The following is a 25,566-nucleotide window of genomic DNA, read 5'->3' on the forward strand; positions in this document are numbered from 1 at the left end:
CAATATCATCATATCTTTACTCAATGTAAAATTATCCAGAAGTCAAAACTGTCTAAATGAATGCACTTAAAATTGTAGGTGTTTAAGGAGTGTCTTCTGGCACAAGGAGAATTGAAGTGCTAGGGAGGAGAATTATAGCCACAAGGGAGAGGGAGGACAGAGGGGGAAGCTCAATGTTTTCCCAAGAGGCCAGGAGAAGCAGTAGAAAAATTTGCACCACTCCCTGTCCATTAAAGAACCTGTCAAATATATACCTACCTAGACCTCTACTTCATCTGGAAAACAATGCTGATTCCTCAGTTAGGTATTAACATTAGCCGAACCCCAAAAAGTTAATGAAAGCCCAATCTTTGAACAAAGGTGGCAGGGGCTGGGTTTAGGGTTAAAGTTAGGAATTCTTGTTGGATTCGGTTTAAAATTGCGGGTGTGCAGACTGGACTGGGCAAGAGTTTGGTGATTTACCCAGCATTTTGTGGTTGCTCCAGCAGTTTTCTACTGATTAGAAGTCAGACATTGACAATTTGCCAAAATAACAATATTATCCTTTAGTAAAAGCTAAATACTGAGGATGCTGGAAAACTGAAACCATCACAGAGAATGATGTAGAAACTCAGCAGGTCTGTCAGCATTTGTGGAGAAAAAAACAGAGTTAATGTTTTGAGTTCAGTATGACTTTTCTTCAGAACATATTATCCTTTACATTATTTGTCAATGTCAAAATTACATCTTCCCCACTCCCCAACCAAATTTAGCGAAATCACTTATTATTGCGTAAATTTCCAAATTTAAAGACAGTTCAGTTAAAAGCAAAATTCTGTGGATGCTGGAAACATGAAAGAAGAAAAAGCTGCTAGATCTGCTGAGTTTCTCTGGCACTTTCTGTTTCTATTACAAAAGAGCCATCTGATTTCTGAATTAGATCATGATTAAGGGTTGCAAGGAAACAGAGATAGATGTATCTGCTGAGAGAGTGGAAATATTATTTAAACTTGAGAAAATAAGAACTAGGTAATTCAGCATAAGGACCTAAATAATCCATTTCTGGTTTTACGCTTTGCCATGTTCTTATCTTTACTGCTAAGACCTGGTGTCTGTTGTATAATTTTCATTGACCTATTTATTATAAGTTGAGGGAGATACAACTGTCATAAATTGCAGAGATCAATTCATTTGAATAGAGAACAAAGCTTAGATTCAGTCCAGATACATCCACTGTATTGAATCAGTTTGGAGATCACCAGCAGCTAGACTATTCTGTAGAAAACAAGAGGTTTGGATGGATAGTTTTAAATGTCAACCGAGTTGAAATAATATGACTGCAGTTTGATTTGGATCTTGAAATTCTTGGTGACAGTAAATATAAGTGTCATATCCTCCACTTCTTGGTACAAGTACAGATTCTCAAATGCTGAGCCTATAGTGCCCTCCAGCGTCATATTTTGTCTCTGCATTGAATATCAAATATTTCTTCTTCCTAGCTGTTTCTCTAAATATGTTTTCATTACTTATTATTAGGCCCATCTAACTTAAGTTACTTTTGTAATGATCTCTTGAATTTCTATTATAATCATTAACAAAATATGGCATTATATTCCTAGATTTCATAACATAGTTTCAACATTGCTTTAAAAACATCTTAGAATCTGTAGTTAGTCAACAATAAGCTGAGTGGTGTCTTTATTCATTGTTCCCTTCTTTAGGTGCATTTCTGATTCCCTACCTGATGATGTTGGCTTTTGCTGGAGTTCCCATTTTCTTTCTGGAAACAGCACTTGGCCAATTTGCCAGTCAAGGCCCTATATCAGTATGGAAAGCTATTCCTGCCTTACAAGGTACAGCATTGAAACTCATAGACTCCTTCTGATTCTGATTTTGTTAAAATAAAATGCCTTATTGCATATTACATTATCTCGTTTCTCATTCTGTTTGTAGGATGTGGACTCGCTATGTTAATCATCTCGGTTCTGATTGCTGTGTACTACAACATCATCATATGCTACACTCTCTTCTACCTTTTTGCATCATGCATACCCGTCCTTCCCTGGGCATCCTGTGAAAATAGATGGAACACTGCAAACTGTAGAGACAAGCACAAGCTGTTATTGGGTAACCACTGCAGAACCTATTCTTTGGACTCACCCAATCTTCTTGCCTACTGGAAGAGGTTTTTTTCTTAAAAAAGACATGCGCTTGCTTTACAGGGATCACCACGGATACCTGTGCAACATAAAAATACCTTAAAACTACAAGCAGTCTTGTAAAATGCCACCAGGGACCACAGCATCTTCCAAAATGTTAAGCCTTAGTTGCTTTTATTTACTTTTAATTTCCATCCATCTTTGCTGACTAGTGGAAATCGGAAAGGAGGTTACTGCTAGTCATTTTACTGCTGCTGTTATAATAATTTGGATTGCAGTGTGATTTTAAATACATTGTTGCCTTCACTCACATAGGACCATGTTACCTTATTGGAGGGTCAATAAATTCAAGTAACTGCAGTGATCTCGAAGAGATGTAGCTTGTGAATGGGTCTTCGGGCTTATCACTAATGATTTTGAGTTATTGAAAAAGTAAAATGGTCAAATGAATTAACAGGGTAGATGGAGGCCATTTGGCCCATCAAATCTGTGCTGGCTTTCTGCAAGAGCTGTCCCTTGTCAATCCTCTGCCTTTTCACCAAAGTCTCACAAGATATTTATTTCCAAATCTTTACTTGAACCCATCCAAAAGATTTTGTGGATTTTACTTCTGGACTATCGCTTCTGTCAGAACATTACCTGTGCAAAACATTCTTCTAATCACTCCCACTTTTCTTTGACACTTGTTAATTTGTGTCTAAAGATAATTCTAGCTGAAGAAAGTAACTGTACAGAGGTACTGTCAGCAATAAATTTTCATCATTACGGACCAATGTCAGAATCTTTTACTTTTAAAGGTATTCATTCTACAGAGCTCTCCTGAGCCAATGATCCCAATAACCTTAGAATGGATGTAATTAGTGATGCCAGCCAGGAAGGCCCACATTGATTTGGTGCCAACAGGCTACCTCAGTGGCAACTTCTTTTCTTTTTTTCAGTTGGTGTCAGAAATTTATCTACTCCAATTTAGCATGTTCTGCCTATTGACTATAAATGGACTTAAAGCTTAGCCCAGATACATTGAAAGCTATGGAACAAGCTCGTAATGCATGTTAAGGAATTTCCTTCAAATGTGTAATGGTTTATATTTCTCTACAATGCTCAAGAATTGTTATTGTTTACAATATCCATATAATGCAAGTAAGAAATATACCGTTTTCAGTGTTTGCACACATCTGTGGGGCCATAGGCCTGTTTAAATAATTTTTTGAGTGTCAACATTATGTTTGTGTATAATTGAATTTAATTACTTTTTTAACTTAAAGTTCTATAAATAACCCTCCAATAAGGTTAAGCACCTTCATTTTCCTTCATTTTGTTTGCTACAGACGCCCTAATTTCACTTCCAGTGGCTCAGAGGGTGGAGATTTGTTTCCCAAACCAATGCTAAATTTGTTCTTAATCAACTGCGGATACAGTCACATGACGGCCAACAAATCACCATTTGATTGATCTCTCTATGTTCTCAAAACAATGGTTCAGAACAGGGCATAACCAAGTATTCATCCTCGTCATTTCAAAATGTCATGTCTATGGCTTCCTTGAGAATAGATCTTTCAACTGCCACACTTACTGCCACCCATTCAGCTCAAACATATTTAGATTTGTGGCAATGTTTGTGAGAATAGCATAAGTACACTCTCAGTGCCACTGTGAGCAGCTCGCTAAATTAAAACACCCCACTCATTAATGATATTACTGAGATGTACCATTATGATCCCAGGAGAGCTGGACCAATATACAATTGCAATTAATGATTTTAAAGGGTCAGTGATGAAATGTAATAAACAAAAGACACTGTCGTCATACTAAATTAGTTCAATTTTTACCTTGCATAAAAATGCAGATAATATGATTGTAAAAAATATTAGTTGACTGAATATTTCAATCAGCATGGAAGTTTCGGGCAAGTATTAACTGTGTAAAGAAAGTTGCTTGCCCTCTGTAAACCAATTCAAATTTGCAATCATGATTTCACTAAGGACAACAACACTCTCAAATATCAGAGACTCCAAGATCAGCAAAAGGCCAAAAACAGATATCAAGGTGTATCATCTCACTTTCTTGGTTACATAGGCACAGCTTTTGCTGTACTGGTGAAATGGTTGGTGTTCACTATCATTACTCCTCTGAAACTCTAGCTTCTCAAGTGTCTGCATGTGCAGTTAAAGGTGGAAATCCAGGAGTTATCAGTAATTTTATGTTTCTCTATAGGGAGTGCTGCTGAATTCCCCATAAGTTGCAATCAAATAGGAATTTCCAAACTAATGAGAAATTGCTCTATTACACTATTAGCCTTGCTGTAAAAACCCTTGAAAAAGATCATATCCTGTTTAATGAAGTGTTCTTGGATTGTTAGTGGCACACTACAATTGTGGTTATCCCTGAACAGCCTTACCATCTCTAAAAAAACTAATGAAATATATGTGGAATGTCAAAAAATGCCACAATGTTAAAAAAGATATTGGGGAAATGTTCTGTTTCAATGATATTTCGGATTCTAAACGACCCATTCAATTTCTTGACTCTCTGTAATTAAAAGTAAGGAATAGTGAGAGCATTTTGTCTCTTAGTTTACTTTCTGTGAGATTCCTTCAGTGTGATTGGCTGTTTATCATGTTTGACGACATCACTGTTGCTGGATACCTGGAGATCCGCTTAATGTGCTCCCAGGTTAAAACTATTGCTGGGAAAGGGTTAATCCATGTCAATGAGATTGCTGGATCTTTGTGGACAGATTCCATCCATTTCAGCAGTCAGTGCAATTGCTTCATTACCGACTGAGATTCGGAGCCCATACATTTGTACAATTGTTAGAAATGTACCTTTTTTCTTTATGGCAGAATTTGAACCATTGAATTAGATTGCCTCTGTTCTATAATAATTCTGGACCTTCAGAATTTTTTTTTAGATGCACAGCTTGAACTGCGCTTAAAGAATATGATTACCAATGTGCCACCAAGTTACGTCAGTAATAATGTAACAGAAAAGTCAACACATCCATTGCCACCGCATTGATGCCTAATAAGCTGCCATACCAATGTTGCCATTGACTATTGGAGTAAATTGACACACTCCAAATGGGAAGCCATGCTTAGAGAAAGAATGTGTCAGAGAATTGGCAGTGATGTGCTGCAGTATAATTATATTTTGATTGCTGTAATGAACATGTAATCTCTTCCTACCTCTGAAGGCCTTTAAAGGCGCACCAAATAAGGATAATGTTACTTCAGCTCAGGGGAATGACTTTGAATCCAGCCAAGGCTGACAAGATGAAATATTTATCTACCAGATGGTAGGGTCTTGAGTGGAATTAATCTCAATAATCTTAATTTAGCTCCTAATGCATTTGTTCTGATCCTAATATGATAGAAATGTATAGTCTTGCTGACAGGTCCTGGGGAGGGGGAGAGTGAGGAGCAACCTACTTACATTGGCCCAGAGGATGCTGTTTTGATTAATTTGAATTACTGCTCATTGTTGGAACAAAGTAGAGGAGGTTTTATCTTGTGTCTGATCCCAGCCCTTCCTGAGTCGGACGTTCCTGCGCTTCAAACTAAAGGGTGGACTAAGCTAATCAGAAAGATTTAGCAAAACTAGACCTTCATTTAATGTTCCTGCAGTTTCCGATACCCAGACTGAAATCTTAATGATGCATCTCATTAATTTATTCACAGAAACAAAATCTTAAAGAATAGGAAAATGAAGGCTGCTAACTTTGGAAAATCACAGTGTAATATAAAAGTATTATGGGTTAAACCTAACAGCTGGCAGATAACAGCAGACAGTAATGCATTCCACGTTCTCACTACTCATCTGCAAAAAAAAATGCTTTAAGATCAAAGGTAATGCAGAATGACTTTGGTATTGATTTTAATGCATATTTGCATACATAGAAATTTTAATGCTTGTGTACATTTTTTAATGCATGCATCATGCTGTGCCTGTGCTTTATTACATATTAACATAACTGAACTGCACATGTCAGCTTTACAAAATCTGCTGTTTTAATCTGCAATTTGCCTTATCTCATGATTGCACCTCTAATATGAGAAATGCAGCACTGTGTGATTATATTATTTTAATAATGCAAAGTGTATTAGCCTTGAGTCAGTAATGGCACTGTTAGTTCAAAGCTCACTCAGGAAACTGAGCACAAAAATCTAGGCTGATGCTCCAGTCCAGTATTGAGGGAGTGCTGCGCTGTCAGAAGTGCCATCTTTTCAATGAAACATTAAAACAAGACCATGGCTGCCTTTTTCAGGTCGATACAATGTTTCCCATAGCACTTTTCAAAGGGGTCTGGAGAGAATTTCTCATTATCGAGAGCAACGTTTACCCCTCAGCAATTAAATTAAAACATGATGTGGAGGAGCCGGTGTTGAACGGGGGTAAACAAAGTTAAAAATCACACAGCACCAAATTATAGTCCAACAGGTTTACTTGGAAGCTCTAGCTTTCAGAGCGCTCCTTCTTCTGATGAAAGCTAGTGCTTCCAAGTAAACCTGTTGGACTATAACCTGGTGTTGTGTGATTTTTAACTAAATTAAATAGGTTGTTCTGGCCATTTCTACAATGCAGTTTCTTGGATTCTGCTGCGTGCTAATTGGGTACAGCACAGCAGTAACAATACTTTAAAAAGTAGTGAACTGATTGAAAACTATTTTGAGACTTTTTGAGATTGTAAATGGTGCTACATAAATGCAAATATTTCTTTGATTCAACAGCTTCTATTTTTGAACAGCATGTATCATACTTGTGAACTCTAAGGAAAAGGACTAATTACTGGGGGTGTTAAAATTGTTCTTAGATTATTGAAACAAAAGATTACTGAGAGGTTGGATTAAACCAGGATGTTCCATTTATTTCAGGGATTTTGATTTTGGTGATTCCATTAGCCTGCAATTAATATCATTTTCATATGTGAATGTACTAACTTGCGACGTAATATTAGCAACATGAATGTACACACACTAAGTAGGCTAGCATCTAATTCATATTTCCAGACATTAGTTTAAATGAGTTGCTGGATCCGTTAAAGAGATCTGCAGAGAAACAGTTTCAGTACAAGTGTGTTAATCCATCATGTCTACATTGTACCAGTAATTTCCATCCTCTGGTCTATATTACGGGTAAATGATCTGATTTCAATCCAGAAAAAATGGTGTCAAGAAAAACGTATGAACAGAATACGAAGTCACTTATACATAACACATTGGTTAACATACTGCTTGACATGGATTTTTCTAAACTGTGCTACGTAGTAAATGTTGCATTATAGTATTTTGTGTTGCTACAATGTAGACACAATTTTATATAGAATAGATTTAACTGTGTTACACAATACGCATCTTGTTGCTACTTGGTATCAATCACGCTGTGCCATACAATTTTCACCACACTATATTTTGCTGTGCATGCACTACATAACACCATTCACCACAATATATTATCTATTATAGACTGGTCGAAGATATTTAACACGTGTTACATACTGTTTAACACACAATGTACACGTATCATATGTATATCATGGCATGTATGATGTGTTTATTACATTATTTGTTTCAAGATACAAAACACATTGTTCTAGCATATGTACAAAACTCTACTACAATTATATACAAAATTAAGTTACACTGAACATATTAGACTTGAAAAATTAACTTTGTTTCTCTTCCCATGTGACACTCTTGACATCCAAACAACAGATTCTGCTGAGTTTCTCCGGCACTCTCTGGTTTTAATACAGATTTCAATAATTTGCATAATGGGAAGAGAAACACAGTTAATTTTTCAAGTCTAATATGACTTTTGACATCCAAACAACAGATTTTGCTGAGTTTCTCCGGCACTTCCTGGTTTTGTTATGCTACAATGTATGCATAAATTCAATACAAAACTGTGCTGTACAACACAAAGCATGTTGTGCTGTACCATATCTACTGTGGCATGTTACACAGTTCACACCAAAATTGTGAGTGTTTCCGGGCGTTTATACATATGGAAACTGCTCATCATGTGTGAGGGCTTGTGAATCAAATGACTATAGAATGCATTAATTAAGGTTAAATGTTTGCTTTATGTGGTAACCATATGTTATCACCTTTTGGACACACTCACTTGTTTAAGCTTGTTGTACATTTATGCTTAAAATCTCCATGGATACATAAGGACAGAGGAACACAATTTAGACAATTGTCTGTGTTTCAACATTCAGTACGATCAAAGCGGATCTATAACCTAACCTCTCCAACTTGCTTTTTCCCCATTTTCCCTCCTACCTTTGGTTTTCAAATTTCTTTCCAATCTCTGATTTAATTGCTGTTTGTGGAAGAGATCTCCAAATGTGTACCACCCATTGCATGTCGAAGAGTTTCCTAATTTCTTTTCTGGTTCAAAATTGCAAATTGCATCCCCTCGTCCTAAGCTCCTTGAACAGTGGATAGAAAGTTTGTCTGCTCTCCTTAATTTCTTGAGAATGTTGATCAATAATCCTTCAACCTTCTGTGTTCTGGGATTACAAGATTATTCGAGAATTCTGGCAAAAAAATAATGTTTTGTTGAACTTCATAAATGTGCAAGTAGTTCAACTGGCTAAGTTTATCCTTCTTAGCTATCACAGATCACTTGCATGTTTCCCACTGCTTCTCCATTTAATATCAGCTTGCTTGTAGTTTTGGTTTTCAACATCAGTTGCGGTTATTTAGTCAAGCTTAGGACCCCTGTTGAGAATCCCTCATTCACGATCCAGCCTACCCGACCAAGTCATCACTTTGAAATTCAGCAGATCAGTGTAGTGTCATTGAATATGTAGTAACCAAGCCTGCTACAGACTGACAAATGGGTTCCAATTTCCAAACACCCATTTTGTCGCTTTGGAATAAACCTAACTCAAAAGAAATCCTACCGACCTATCCCTTTACCCACAAAGAACTGAGATGGTAATGCAGGGTTGAGCTTGTGCTTGATAAATGTTCTGCAGTGGCCTAGACTTCAGAAAATCTCACAATGAAGTGTGTGAGGGCATTGTTGTTGGTTGCTTTCCAATAACATCTACATTTTACCATTCCCCATCAGGGAGAGCTGTAACAGAGCTTCACAAGCAGCTCCTTACCTGTCAACAAACTCTTCAAAGTAGACAAAAAGACCTGGTAACATTTGCATATTTGGCCTCTGGTTAATACTGTCACTTTAGTGTTATATCCTTATCAGTTTTTCTGAATTCATGTGATGTTCTTTGACATATTGAAAGGAGGTAAGTAAGACAGTTTTCCACAATGCACCCTTGTGTGTATTGATAGTGAAATAGATTGGGCTCTGCTTCATCAAAAGATAAATGGAGGCACTCGTTTAAATGACTTTGTCAAAAGACATGTATGCCATGAGTTGAGTAATAGTTTTATGTCGGCTTAAAACTTCTTTTCTTGAAACCATTACCCTTATTCTCTCAAATCCAATTCACTTATTCAAAGCTTTTGCACAAAAAATGGGGGAGTCTTTTTGTTGCATACCTTGCAACTCTGATACACAAAGGGATCTATTTGGGTATGTATCATATTTGCCTCCAGCTGAACTGGCATGAAAACCTTGGTGACAAAAGATCAGAGCAATCTGATGGTCTTGAAGGACTACACTAAAATTAGCATAACAAAGAAATGCGTACAGATTCAATTGGGGGAAAATACCTGGCTATCTTCAAACTGTTACTTTCAAACACTTTCTTGAACTGAATGATGCTGTAACATGGCAACCAGAGATATTTGTGGTATCCAAAAGGTCAATAATAAGGACACTATTCAGGATGTCAAACGCCAGATAAATCCATCAAAGACATAACACAATCTGTGAAAACAAATGTCACAATTCTTTTCAAAATGATTGCCATTTCATGATATCGTTTTTGACATTGTCCAACGCATCATTGATGAAAGCACCGAACCAAACAATGGACAAACTAATTTCATTCCCCTTTTGTGAAATATGTTCAGTGCATCTCTAACAATTCTTACGTGGGTCTTGGAGTTGGAGCACACTATCTGAATCCAATTCAAGATTAGACCATTCAAACTCATACCTCACCACTTCTCCATAAGGCAAGTAAGAAAGTGGGTTAAGCGATTGAGGAAAGGACTGTAAGTGGGCATTCTGTCGATATTTCTGTAGTCTAGGATAAAAGCACAGCTTGACCCTTATGAAAAGGAAAGCAGTCTGTTCTTTTTTGATGATATGGTGACTTCAATTATCCATTGAAACTCCGTGTATGGGCACTATATGCTGTGGAGAGGTAGGTCTAACTGCATTGCGCCATGCAATAAACATCACACTGTGTCATTCCATACATATGCATGAGTAATTGTGTCTTAGAGACATATAATTCTAGTATGTTTTAATACAATATTTCTCATAAAATTGGTGCAAAAGTGATTTTGCATTTTGATAATCCATGTAAGCATATTCCTGTAAGATTCTTCAATATGGAAAACATGATTTTGTTAATAACTTGAGCAACCCTTATATCAATGCACACAATTTAACATTATTTCAGAATAACTCAGAAGTTATATCTCAGTACGTTAATCAGAAGAAATCCTTTGATCAATAAATATTCTCTAGAAGCATTTCCTGTCTTCAGTGTCAGAGCTTTGTGAAATATTGAAGGCTCAAGATGTTAACTTAAATGTTTGCAGATGATATGGAAAGTCAATAAAATTAGTGGACAGAATCAATCACAACATTTACACATTAACATGACTTCTCTTGTTCCAACAGATTCCTGCATAATTGGAGATATGAACAGTGTGCAGATTAAAAACTCGACATTTTGCCTTTCTGCTTTTTCCAATGTCACCATGGTGAATTACACCCAGCCAATAAACAAAACCTTTGTCAGCGGCAGTGAAGAATACTTCAAGTAAGGGGGGCACTTAATGTGAACACTATAATTTATTTTTAAAATGAGAAATGCAACAAAATCGAGGCAGGGAGGAAAGCAGAAGGACGATCTCATCTGGGCTCCCATTCTCAGTATTTGAGAGGTTATCTGAACAAACGTACAAACAGAAACCTGGGAAACAGCAAACCGATGATGCTAATGTTTGCTGAGGAGTGATGAGTGGCACAAAGTCAAAAGTAGTAAGAGGAAAATGAAGAGGTGGATTTACTGGGTAAACATCGCAGAGGTGTTTCATTACAAAGATCCCCCACATAATAATAATTGTGTAACTATTTTGATTCAGACAATGCAACCACTGTTATACTCATATTGGAAACTTGCTGAAAGAAAGTAAACATATTTGATATTTCAGTCATCTGCATGTCTCCTATCATCAGATTGATTCTTAATTGGAGAAACTTACATGAAATGAAAGCTTAAAGCTGAAAGGAACAAGGGAAAGAACTGAATAGCTAAGTAACATGCGCATACTTCATTATATCTACAGCATAAAATCATAGGGACAGACAAATACTGTGTGCTATTGCATAAAACAGGTGAAATGAATTGGCAGTCAGTTATCTATCTGTGCCAATATTTATATCCATTCAATGTAAAATAAAAATGGGGGCAGATGAGAAAATGGCAGCTCAGGCATTACCACTCGCTTTAAATAATCACACATCAAGAATTACCCTCGGTCTCTGTATGCATTCACGTCTTGCTAAAATATGCAGTAATTTCCGGATTGCTATAATCTCTTCACAGGTACTTTGTGTTAAAGATTTCTGATGGGATTGAATACCCTGGGGAAATAAGATGGGAGCTAGCAATGACTCTGTTATTGGCCTGGATAATTGTTTATCTATCCCTGGCTAAAGGAATAAAATCATCAGGAAAGGTGGGTCATGTTATCCTTTCATTTAGCACTTTACCATTCTATAATTTTACAGCTATGATTGGCTCCATTTGTTGACTGGAAATAAACAAATATAATTTCTGCCCTTTATTCACAGGTTGTCTACTTCACAGCCACCTTCCCCTATGTTGTCCTTGTCATCCTTCTAATCCGAGGGATTACTTTGCCGGGTGCTGGAGATGGAATCTGGTACTTCATTACGCCCAATTGGGATAAGCTTAAGGATGCTAAGGTGCGAAACTAATAATAATGGTGAACTGTAAAAGAGTGCAGGAGACCAGAATGCATGGTTTCACCAATATTTAACTGGAATAGATGAATCAGATGAGCAAGTCCTTTTTATTCCTTTGCTCTCATGCTCCTTCACAAACCTTTCCCTTTGGATTGCTGTAGGTCTGGGGTTGGAGGATCCTCTCCATGCATTGACTATGTTAAACATCAGGAAAGAAACAATTGTTAAATAACTCTTTCATACAGTGCAGATATAAATATTCTGTTGTAAATAAGTGAATATAGTGAGCAAAGAGATATTGAGAAGAAATAGCATTTAAAAGAAAGTGACTTGAATAATACATTAGAAAGGACCTGTTATATTGCTAGTACAATTTACAATACTATTACAATCATCACATGAAATACCGAAATATATAGTGGGTGACACTCTCTTTGATTTGATTTGATTGGATTTATTTATTGTCACGTGTACCTATGTACAGTGAAAAGCTTTGTTTGTGAGCAGTACAGGCAGATTGTATTAAGCAAGGACATAAAGATCATAGGGTGAAAGAAAACTTACATAGGTTAAGTCTCACAGGACGTGTGCTAAGAATTTAAGTTTAAAAGTGTAGAACGGTTATAAGAAATGTTAGGATTAGATCTGCCATAGGAAGCTTATAAGGAGTTGCACAGGGTCAGCACCACCTTGAATAGATCCATTCACGTGTTGCAAATTGTGGTGCTTCTGTCGAATGGACAAAATTCCTGTGTTTGTCCCATTGTTTTTAACTCTTCCCCCATCAGTATCCTCAATCTTCACTTAGTCCCACTTGACTGCCGTACCCCTCTTGCACCTTTACAACATTTTGCTTTGGTGCCCCTTAAAGCCACTGTGTACATTTGTCTTCCTCACCCAGGCATCTCGTCCATCACTTGTTAGCGATGCTCACTTCCCACAGTAGAATTTAAAATATGACATAAACGTTGACCTTGCCTAGAAACAGAACAGTTGGGGAATACAGGCCAGAGCAAATTTTTATCTGTTCCCTGATGTGGTGAACCAGGTTTTATTGTTACTATTACTAACAGACTTATTCACAGTGTAACTGCATGTTGGTGCCACTTTACCTGCTCATGGAGTTCCTGGACTGTGTCACGCCTCATTGGGTAATGCATTAGAAATCAAGCCCTGCTACTTCCAGAACCATCACAATATCATATTAAAGCACACAAAGTCCCCAGTTTACCTTTCTGATAGACCCAGGCCATGAGAAAACCCAGACCAGGCCTCTATACTTAACAGGAATTACTATTAATTACAAATTCATAGATTGCAATGAGAGATACATAGATATGAATTGTCAACATATAATTCTATTAGTTAAAATGCTAATCCGTTTCTAAAACCCCAGTGCAGACAGACAAGAAAATAATGGTGTTATTGAAGGCGGGAAGAATATACTGGAGAAAATGTTCTATGGCATCAATCATACAGTCATAGAGATGTACAGCACAGGAACAGACCTATTGGTCCAACTCATCCATGCCATCAAGATATCCTAAATTAATCTAGTCCTATTTGCCAGCACTTAGTCCATATCCCCTCTAAACTCATCTTCTTCATATACCCATCCAGCTGCCTTTTAAATGTTGTAATTGTACCAGCCTCCACCACTTCCTCCGGCAGCTCATTGCATGAACACACCACCCTCTGTGTGAAAATGTTGCCCATTAGATGCCTTTGAAATCTTACATTTCTCATCTTAAACCTATGCCCTCTGGTTTTTGACCCTGGATAAACTATCTTGTCTATTTACCCTATCCATGCCCCTCATGATTTTATAAACCTCTATAAGGTCACCCCTCAGCCTTCGACACTCCAGGGAAGACAGGCCCAGCCTATTCAGCCTCTCCCTGTAGCTCAAACCCTCCAACTCTGGCAACGTCCTGGTTAATCTTTTCTGAATCCTTTCACATTTCACACATTCTTCCTATAAAAGGGAGACCAGAAGAGTCCTCAGGGTCTGATGGGAATTGCCTTTGTTACCCAAGTCCTTCACTTCTTTGATTTTTTTCCTTCAGGCTCTTTCACTTCTTCACAAGGCTCACAGAATAAAGTTTCCAACTTAGCAGTTAAAACTCAGAGCTTACAGCAAGTGGTAGGATAAAATAAATCAACTTTCTTTAGCGGTGGATGCTTTACTAGAGAGAGTGAGAGACAGAGAGAGAGAGAGAGAGAGAGAGAATGAGAGAGGGAGAGAGAGAGAGTGAGCTTGAGAGAGACCATCTCCTCTTCCACAGGTCCGAGAACTTCTTCCTATTTTATGAAAATAAACATTGCAGCAAATGCACTTATAATTTCCTGCAGTATGGCTTTATTAGCTCATATGCATGGGAATGTGTACCACAAGCATGTTCCAGTTCGGAATAGTTTCCCAAAGTCCTTTAATTCGATTAAAGTGTAGTTTTTTAATTTGTTGGTTGGATGTGGGCATCATTGGCATGTCATATGATGATATTTTCATTACCCATGTTAAATTTCCCTTGAGCTGTCTGCATGTACTGCTACAGCGCGTGTGATGAAGATACTCCCATAGTGATGTTAGGAAGATTTCAGGCGAAAATAGAAATTGCTGGAAAAGCTCAGCAGGTATGGCAGCATCTGTGGAGAGAAATCAGAGTTAATGTTTTGGGTCAGGTGACCCTTGCTCAGAACAGAGTTCTACAAAAGACTTGTAAGGGTGGGCAGGCTGTGCAGGAGACACCTGCGGTCATCCCCCTCTCAAACGAGTCTACTGTGTTGGACACTTCTGGGGAGAATTGGCTTCTCAGGGGAAAGTTGCAGCAGCCAAGTTTGTGACATCACCCCAGTACAGAGGGAAGGAGAAACGCTGGGAGAGATTTAGTGACAGAGGACTTGATTGTAAGGGGACTGACAGGCAATTCCGTGACAGCAAACAAAACTCTCGAATGGTTTATTGCCTCCGTGGTGCTTGGGTTGGGCGTGAGTCAGAAAGACTGCAGGGCATTCTGAAGGGGGATGGTGATCAAGCAGTACTTGTGAAGCATGTTCATAACATTGATATACAATGATGAACATTTAAAAAAAAATGAGGCTCTGCAACAGGAATTTAGAGAATTAGGTCACATGTTAAAGAGGAAGATTACTAAGATTGTAACTTCTGGATGATTTCCAGTGCCATGTACAACAATGTATAGGAGTAGGAAGATGGGTCAGATGAGCAAATGGCTAAAGGGGTGGTGTAGAAGGGAGGGCTTTTGATTTTTGGATCATGTGGTGTAGTTGGGACCTGTACATGCTGGGTCCAATATCCTTGCTGGGTGGTTTGCTCATGCTGTTGGGAAGGTTTTAAGCTAATTTGGCAATGATATGGGGCACAGAGCAGGTATAAAATCTGGAATAAGGTCCAATTAGATATAGAAGGAATGTCATATCTGTCCAGTTGGCGGAGAAAGTATGGCAGGATAAGACACATGGGAGTCCATACAATTAAATTATATCCACTTTAACACAAGGAGCTTGACTGGTAAGGCGAATGAGCATAAAGCATTGATCAGCACAAAGAGGTGTAGAGTCATACAAACCCTTTGGTAGAACTCGTTCCTGCTAATCAGATATCCTAAATTAATCTAGGTCCATTTGAGAGCACTGGGCCCATATCTCTGTAAAACCCTCCTCTTCATATACCCATCTAGATGCCTTTTAAATATTGCAATTGTGCCCACCTCCACCATCTCCTCTGGCAGCTGATTCCATACATGCACCATTCTCTGTGTGAAGACGTTACCCTTCAGTTCAAATTAAATCTTTGCCCTCTCACCTTAAACCTTTGCTCTCTAGTTTTGGACTCCCCCACCCTTGGAAAAAGACCTAAGCTATTCACCCTATCCATGCTGCTCATGATTTTATGGACCTCTATAAGGTCACCCCTCAGCCTTTGATGCTCCAGGAAAAAAAAATCCCAGTCTATTCAGTCTCTTCCCCGTAATTCCGGCAACATGCTTGTAAATCTTTTCTGAACCCTTTCAAGTTAAACAACATCTTTCCCATAGAAGGGAGACCAGAAATGAACACAGTTCAATGGCCTCACTAATGCACTGCTCAGCCACAATGTGACATCCCAACAGTCAGAGGGAGATAGAACTCCACACAGACAGTCACCTGAGGATGGAATCAAACCTGGGTCCCTGGCGCTGTGAGGCAGCAGTGTTAACCAGTGAGCTACCATGCCACCCATATGGATGTTTATCTTCATTAGCTAGGGCACAAATGAAGGGCTGTAATGTCGATTTTCCTGCTCCTCTGATGCTGTTTGACCTGCTGTGCTTTTCCAGCACCACACTCTTGACACAAAATATATGAGCAAGGAGGTCTTGTCACAATTTTATAACACATTGATTAGGCCAAAGATGGAACACTCTGTGCAGTTCAGGTTGCCACACCAACAGAAGGACATGATTGCACAGGAGAGAGTGCACAGGAGATTCACCAGGATGTTGCCTGAGGTGGAAAGTTATGAAGAGAGATTGGATAGGCTGACTTTATATTCTTTGAAACAGGGGTGGCTGATGGGGGAGGATCTGATTGAGTTAGGCAAAATAATAAGAGGCATAGACAGAGTAGATCATTAGAATTTCTTTCCCGTGGCAGATGTATTGAAGAGCAGAGGCAGAAGTTTAAGGTGAAGAGTAAATGGCTCTCAGGAGATCTTTGAAAATTTTTTCTTCCAGAGAATAGGGTAGAAATAGGGAATATGCTGCCTGAGAGGGTGATGGAGGAAGGTACTGTCGCAATATTTAAGAAGCATCTGGATGAGCCCTTAAAATGCCAGGGTGTAGCAGACTATGCACCAAATTCAGGCTAAATGGGATTAGTGCAGTTTGGTGTTGGTCAGCATAGATATGGTGGGCCAAAGGGTTGACTGTATGATTCAATACCTCTATGTTCTATATTATATCTGACTTGTGCATTGTGGATGGTGCATAGTCTCTGTAGAGTCAGGAGGAGATGATTTGCTCACACTCGAATTTCAGACTTATTGCAATAGCCCCAATATTTATGTGATTGATTCGGTTAGACTTTGGTCAATTTTGATAGAGGGTGTGGACTGTCATGTGATCGTAATGCTAATGTATTTGAGTGCTAATGCTGGACGTTATCTTTTTTGGAACTGGTTATTGTCTGTTACTTCTGTGGCATGAAAAATATTTTCTGCTTATCTTATCACAAACAAGTTCTTGCTGCACCTGGACATGGTCTATTATCTGCTTTATCACCTGAGAAATTGTAAATGGGGCTGAAGGGACTCATCCACCAAAATCTTCACTTCCCACCTCATGATGGTGTGAAGACCATAGTCATATCAGCTATGGAGGTCTGAAGTCTGGAAGTGGTTAAACATTCAGGTATATTTTTCAAAATAAGCCACAGCATGCTGAGTAAACCACCACATGGGGGCATCCTCAAATAGTTTTTACGAAGTGTCACATTTGATAGCTTCAGAATGGCCATGCACATATGAAAGAAATTCACCTCTCTTGTTTCATTTCAAAATAAAATAATAGGTTCTATGTGTCAACTGTATATTTGTGAGTGATCTTAAACCTTGTTGAAAAAGTATGCATTTAAAAGAAAAATACATAGAAAATTGCATTCACCAAACTTGTTGGAATTGTATTGGATCTGTTTCAACTTATAAAGGGATTTCAGTCTTCCTCCCATAGTTCATTGATAACTGAGGGACAATAAGATTTTAAAATGGTTAGAATAAAAATAAGGTTTAAAAATCGGGGTCACCTATTTAAATTTTTTTCTCTCTCAAAGGAGTTCGAGTCTTTGGAACTCTCTTCCTAAACAGGTTGTGGAAGCAGAATTCTTGATTATTTTTAAGGCAGAGGGGGAGAGTTTCTTGTTAAGCAAGGAGGTCAAAGGTTATCATACAGGTGGGAATGTGGATTTGAGTTTACAATCAGATTTGACATGATTTTATTGAACAGGCAAAAGAGGGGTTGAATAGTGTCCTGTTCCCAATATGTATATTTGCATTTACAAATTTCTGTTCATCGCAAATACAAAAAAAAGCATCCAGCAATGTTTTACTGCTTGAGTTTTCAATTGCTACACAATATGACAACATGAGACTTACACATATTAAGAGTCACTTTGATGAGGTGATCAGTTGAATAGGTGAGAGGCAGACTTAATTGGCTTCTTTCAGATGGTTTATTTGCTCATTTACTTGCTGGTTTGAACCTAATTATTTGCGAATATCTTTGAATGATGTTTTCAAAAAATGGACTATCTCTTTATTTCATGGTCTCATAATGTTTTCAGTGCCAGTTATGGTAGTGAAAGTACATAGAATTTTGCTTGAATTGTATGTCAGTTCTAACAACACCAAACCATTCCCACATCACTTCCATAAGTGGAATTGTTGCGCCAAATTTGTAAACTTGAAAATCTTCCTTTCTCAAATACTTGCCAGTCCTAAGTAGAGTCATTGTCATAGAGTCATAGAGGTTTACAGCATGGAAACAGGCCCTTCGGCCCAACTTGTCCATGCCGACCAGTTTTCACAATTAGTCTAGTATCATTGCCTGCATTTGGTCCATATCCTTCCATACCTATCCCATCCATTCACCTGTCTAAATGTTTACTAAATGACAAAATTGTACTCACCTCCACCACTACCTCTGGCAACCTGTTCCAGACACTCACCACCCTCCGGTGAAAGAATTGCCCCTCTGGATCCTTTTGTATTTCTCCCCTATCACCTTCAACCTTTGCCCTCCAGTTTTAGACTCCCATACCATGGGGAAAAACTGTTGGTTATCTATCTTATCTGTGCCTCACATGATTTTATAGACCTCAATTAGGTCACCCCTCAGTCCCCCAAGCTCTAGGGGTAAAAATCCCAGCCTATCCAGCCTCTCCTTATAAATCAAACCTTCCAGTTCAGACAGCAAACTAGTAAATCTTTTCTGCACTCTTTCTAGTTTAATTATATCCTTTCTATAGTAGGGCAATCAGAACTACATGCAGTACTCTAAATGTGGCCTTGCCAATGTCTTGTACAGCTGCAAGAAGACATCCCAATTCCTATATTAAATGCTCTGACTGATAAAAACAAGCAAGAAAGCCTTCTTCATCACCCTGTCTACTCTGACCCCACTTTCAAGGAGCTATGAACCTGCACCCCTAGATCTCTTTTTTTCTATAACACTCCCCAGGACCCTTCCATTGACTAGGGAAATTCTGTCCTGGTTTGATACATCAAAATGCAACATCTTACATCTATCTGCCATTCCTCAGCCTACTGGCCCAATTGATCGAGATCTTGCTGTATAACCTTTGTCACTGTTTACTACATTATGCTACACTATACAAATAACTCACTCCTCTTCCTCTTCCCCTTCCCCTTTAATACTTGCAGTTATCCCTGTCCTGGTTGAATGTTGTTGCTTATCTTCCCATCTACAATGTTCAGACTCTGAGGCAGCAGGCCCTGTAATTCTTTCCTTAGACAGATCATCTCTCCTAAATTCCTCAAGTTGTAATCTGTTTATCATGATTCCCAAATTTAATCCAATTTTTCTTTACGTAACTCAGTGTTCAATTGATCTTGCTGTGAAGCACTCAGAGACATTTTACTACGTTAATGGCACTGTAGAAATAGAAGTTGTTTTTACATCGGTACTGTATTGATACAAGTTGTTGTTATGTTGGCACTACATAAATATAAGTTGTTGTTACATTGACACTATATAAATATAAGTTGCTGTTACATTGACACTATATAAATATAAGTTGCTGTTACATTGACACTATATAAATATAAGTTGTTGTTACATTGACACTATATAAATATAAGTTGCTGTTACATTGACACTATATAAATATAAGTTGTTGTTACATTGACACTATATAAATATAAGTTGTTGTTACATTGACACTATATAAATATAAGTTGCTGTTACCATGCAATCTTAATTTGATAAAAATCACAGCTCTGCCTCTGTCTGCTCTCATAGGTGTGGAAAGACGCAGCGACTCAAATTTTCTTTTCACTCTCTGCTGCCTGGGGAGGACTGATAACGCTATCTTCATACAACAAGTTCCACAATAACATTTACAGGTAGGCTGGAGGGGGTTCCATCTGCTCTCTCCTTGCTGGGTGGGGGTGTCGGTTTGTAGGAGCAGTACCATCTTGCACGTGGGCGGTGAGCTTCTCGTGACTGCTGTTCCTCTTCACTTTCCTCCAGGGACACTCTGTTAGTGACATGTGCCAATAGTGCCACAAGTGTCTTTGCAGGCTTCGTCATTTTCTCAGTCATCGGCTTCATGGCTAAGGAACTTAAAGTACCCATCACTGAAGTTGCAGATGAAGGTAATTTAAAAGTTAAATACTTCCAGTGCTTTGAAAATCATATACTTGTGTGCCAAACTTCCCACTTCCTGGAGACTTCCAGGACATTGCTGGGTATGGAAGGTATGAGTTATAAAGGAAGGCTGGATTGGCTGGGACTTTTCTCACTGGAGCTAGGAGGTTGAGAGGACACCTTATAGACATTTGTAAAATCTTTAGGAGTATAATGGTAGGTGTCTTTTCTCTAGGATGGGCAAATTCAAGACTAGCGGACACATTTTTAAGGTGAGAGGAGAGAGATTTTAAAATGACCTGGCGCAATTTGTTTACACAGAGGCTGGTTTGCATGTAGAATGAACTTCCTGAGGTAGTGATGGATGTGAGTACAATTACAATGTTTAAAAGACATTTGAAAAGGGAAGGTTTGAAGGGATATGGGCCAGAAGTCAGGCAAGTGGGACTCGTTCTATTTGGGATTAGACTTGGCATGGATTGGTTGGACTGAAGGGTCTGTTTCCATGCTGGATGACTCTATGGCTGCCATGCATCCACGTGCTGAGATACAGGTTTAACATGCCATAGTTAGCCCACCACAGTCAGAATCATAGAATCTCTACAGTGTGGCAGGAGGCCATTCAGTCCATTAAGTACACTCTGACTCTCCAGAGAGCAATCCACCCAATTTCTGTATTTCCCATGGCTAATCCACCTAACCAGCACACCCTTGGACTCTATGGACAATTTAGCATGGCTAATTCACCTAACCTGCACATCTTTGGACTGTGGGAGGAATCCAGAGCACCTGGACGAAATCAATGCAGGTATGGGCAGAATGTGCAAACTCCACACAAACAGTTGCCCGAGGCTGAGATCAATCCTGGGTCTCTGGCACTGTGAGGCAGCAGTGCTATCCACTAAGCCACTGTACCATCTGGTTGTTGTATTGAAGGGGCCACTCATTTCATACCATTGTGACAGAAAGATTCAGCAGTTATTTGAGGGGCATCATGATTTACCCTAACATCCAGTATTACCTGATAATGCAATAGTGGCAGTGTAACTGGACTAGCAACCCAGAGGCCAGGTAGTGTTCTGGGAACATGGGTTCAAATCCCACCCGTAGCAGCTGGTGGAACTGAAATTTACGTAATAAATCTAGAGTATGAAGCCACTCACAATGACTAATCAAATACACATCTGGTTCAATAATGTCCGAGCATGAAAGAATGGCAGTCTTGTTACGGAGCAAGAGGACGGCAATTTGTCCATGTGTCTGTGCCAATCTCCTGCCTTTTCCCCATATCTAAGTAACTATTTCCATCCACAAAAAATCATCCAATGCTTTTTTGAGTGTCCCAATCGAACCTGCCTCCACCACACTTCCAGGCAGTGCATTCCAGACTATTTGCTGTGTGAATCGTTTTTTTTCTCTCACCTCACCCTTGCTCTGTTTGCACATTGCTTTAAATCTATGCCTGCCCATTATTTTTTATTCTTTGTTCTTTTTTTAATAAGTGCTTTTATGACTGCCGCCCTTTCCCTATTTGGCCTACATGTCACTATTTGGGCGGCACGGTGGCACAGTGGTCAGCACTGCTGCCTCACAGCGCCAGAGACCCAGGTTCAATTCCCGCCTCGGGCAACTGCATGTGTGGAGTTTGCACATTCTCCCCGTGTCTGCAGGGGTTTCCTCCGAGTGCTCCGGTTTCCTCCCATAGTCCACAGATGTGCAGGTTGGGTGAATTGACCATGCTAAATTGCCTGTAGTGTTAGGTGAAGCCGTAAATGTAGGGGGATGGGTTGCTCTTCAGCGGGTCAGTGTGGACTTGTTGGGCCGAAGGGCCTGTTTCCACACTGTAAGTAAGTAAAGTAATCACAGCAATGTTGTTGACTTTTAACTGCCCTCTGAAATGGACTGGCAAGCCCCTCAGTTCAAGGGAAATAAATGCTGTCATTTGCCAAAGGAGGCCTACGTTCCATGAAAGAAAAAGGTGTGCACAAACACACATCCAAAACAACACATTGGCTTGTGCAGTGGTTATGTTGTCAGTCTGGTCATTTTTAGATGTTCATGATCATGGTAACTGACCAGTTTAAATTCAGTTCACAAAATTAATCTGGAATGGAAAATTAACATCAGAACTGGTGATGGTTAAAACTATCAGCTTCTCAGTAAAATCAGCCATAGAATCCCTACATTGCAGAAAGAGGCCATTTGGCCCATCAGCTCTGCACCAACATGCTGAAGAACATCCCATCCTGACTCCGTAACCCTGCACTTCCCATGGTTAATCCACCTAGCCAGCACGTCCCTGGACACTACAGTCAATTTAGCATTGCCAATACACCTAACCTGTGCACCTTTGGACCAAGGGAGGAAAGCAGAGCACCCAGAGGAAACCCATGCAGACATGGGGAAAACATGCAAACTCCACACAGACAGTCACCCTGGAATTCAGTTTGAGTCCCTGAATGTCAAATCACTGGGGATCCTCACAGACTGGTGAAAAAACATCTTGATAGAGTATAATCCTGATATAGTATATTACAGGCAATGTTCCAGATAGTGCCATCCATGACGGGAAACATCCTCTCAGCTTTTGCCCTGTCAAGCCCCTTAAGAATCCAATGTATTTTAATGAGGTGCCCTCTCATTATTCTAAACTGCAGTGAGACTGTTCAGACTCTGTTGATCCCTCCATACTCGGGATCGTCTGAGTGAACCTTCTCAGAACTGCCATCAATGAAACGATGTCTTTCCTTAAATAAGGCGATCAAAACTGCTCATAAAACACCAGATGTGGTCGCACCAGCACCTTGTACAGTTGCAGTAAGACCTCCCTACTCTTGTCCTCCAATCCCCTTGAAATAAGAAACAACATTTCATTAACCTTTCTGATTTCCTGCTGCACCTGTGTCCTAGCTTTCTGTGTTTCATGTTCAAGTAACGCCAAGTCCCTTTGTTTTGCAGCATTGTGAAGTTTTTCTCCATTTAAGTAACGTATGCTCTTTCGTTCTCCCTTCCAAGGTGAAGTACATCGCTGTGGGTCTGGAGTCACATGTAGGCCAGACCTAGTGAGGATGGAGGATTCCTTTCCTAAGGAACATTCATGAACCAGATGGATTTCTACAACAATGCAAAGAAACACATACATTCAGATGCATATGCACACCAACATACTAACACACACAAGCATACACGTATGGATGCACATGTGAACATGCAAACAGAAACGTGTGCACATGCACAGACGCATAAACACCCATCCATTCTCACATTCCATAAAAACACACACACACTCGCACATACATATGCATTCACACATGCACATACACACACACACTCGCACACACACATATACATTCACACACACACTCGCACACACATACACACACTCGCACACATATGCACACACACATACACACACTCGCACACACATACACACACACATATACATTTACACACATACACTCACACACACACACTCGCACACACATACACACACTCGCACACATATGCACACACACATACACACACTCGCACACACATACACACACACATATACATTTACACACATACACTCACACACACACACTCGCACACACATACACACACACTCGCACACACATATACATACACACACACTCACACACACATATACATTCACACACATACACTTGCACACACATTTACATTCACACACACTCGTGCACACACACACTCGCACACACATACGCATACACACACACTCGCACACACATACGCATACACACACACTCGCACACACATATGCATACACACACACTTGTTTCTTTGAATAAAAACTGAGTAAAATGCTAAATATGGACAGCCTGAGGCAGTTGGCTCTAATGACTGCTGATCTGCTCTGGATTAGTGGTGCTGGAAAAGCACAGCAGTTCAGGCAGCATCCGAGGAGCTGTAAAATCAATGTTTCAGACAAAAGCCCTTCATCAGGAATACAGGCAGAGTGCCTGGAGGGTGCCTGTATTCCTGATGAAGGGCTTTTACCCGAAACATCAATTTTACTGCTCCTCGGATGCTGCCTGAACTGCTGTGCTTTTCCAGCACCACTAATCCAGAATCTGGTTTCCAGCATCTGCAGTCATTGTTTTTACTTGATTGCTGATCTTCATCATGTCTAAACATTCAGTCATATTTAAGCAAAACTGTGATTGCAGGTTTCATTTCTGATGAGAGAGATGGGGTATTGCATTTTCATTCGCAAACTGAATCTTTTCTTTTAAGTGTGAACTTGATAAAACTTTTAGATTGATATCAAAATGAACAATAGCCCAGACAGGCATAACTCCACCTGACGGCCATCGATGGCCCAGTGTCAGAAGGATAGCTCAGGTTGGAAGAGGACACAATGGTATGAGAGGAGTCTGTTTCAGTGAGTGGGGGAAAATGTGTCACCGAGGCTAATTTTAACCAGTGCATCCTTTGTCTGTCCCAGGTCCTGGCATTGCATTTGTAGTGTATCCAGAAGCTCTAACCAGACTGCCATTATCACCATTCTGGGCTATCATTTTCTTTTTGATGCTTTTAACACTCGGATTGGACACAATGGTAAGTCACGATCCACTCAGAGCTGACCTGTCACTGTTGTGTTTTGCTAAGCTCTGTCTAAATGTTATTCTGTTTTCTCTGGGTCTAAGCTCACGTGTTGAAGGAAGACAGCATGAAATTCACTAACACTTTGCTCCCGCAGCATCATTTCGGCAGATTCTTTTTATTATCTTTTCTTTAACTCTTTATCTACAGTGCATCGTGTTTGGTGGTGAGTTATTATTCCCTATTACACATCAGGGTGAAAGGTGTAATTGCACAACGAAGCAGTTCTGCCACACTTCCACTTCACTCACTGGGTTTTCTGAATCTGCTTTTACAATGTGGGCATGCAGACAGTCACCCGTGCCTGGAATCGAAGCAGTCAATTCAAGTCCTCG

The 25,566-nt window shown here is 39.4% G+C and overlaps 1 protein-coding gene across 1 annotated transcript in view; it reads left to right on the forward strand.

The window, feature by feature from the left end:
• slc6a5 (solute carrier family 6 member 5) overlaps positions 1-25,566 on the forward strand; it is a 61,194-nt gene that overhangs the window by 15,966 nt on the left and 19,662 nt on the right. Inside the window, exons 4-11 of the mRNA XM_043705394.2 lie at positions 1,701-1,832; positions 1,933-2,106; positions 10,911-11,052; positions 11,842-11,974; positions 12,090-12,224; positions 20,261-20,364; positions 20,492-20,616; positions 25,074-25,186. Of these exons, the coding sequence (XP_043561329.1) occupies positions 1,701-1,832; positions 1,933-2,106; positions 10,911-11,052; positions 11,842-11,974; positions 12,090-12,224; positions 20,261-20,364; positions 20,492-20,616; positions 25,074-25,186 (1,058 nt within the window). The remainder of the gene's footprint in view (positions 1-1,700; positions 1,833-1,932; positions 2,107-10,910; positions 11,053-11,841; positions 11,975-12,089; positions 12,225-20,260; positions 20,365-20,491; positions 20,617-25,073; positions 25,187-25,566) is intronic.

This window comes from Chiloscyllium plagiosum, unplaced genomic scaffold, assembly GCF_037043375.1.
Source record: "Chiloscyllium plagiosum isolate Xiang-an unplaced genomic scaffold, Cpla_swu_hap1 HiC_scaffold_18, whole genome shotgun sequence".
In the NCBI taxonomy this organism is placed as follows: domain Eukaryota; kingdom Metazoa; phylum Chordata; class Chondrichthyes; order Orectolobiformes; family Hemiscylliidae; genus Chiloscyllium; species Chiloscyllium plagiosum.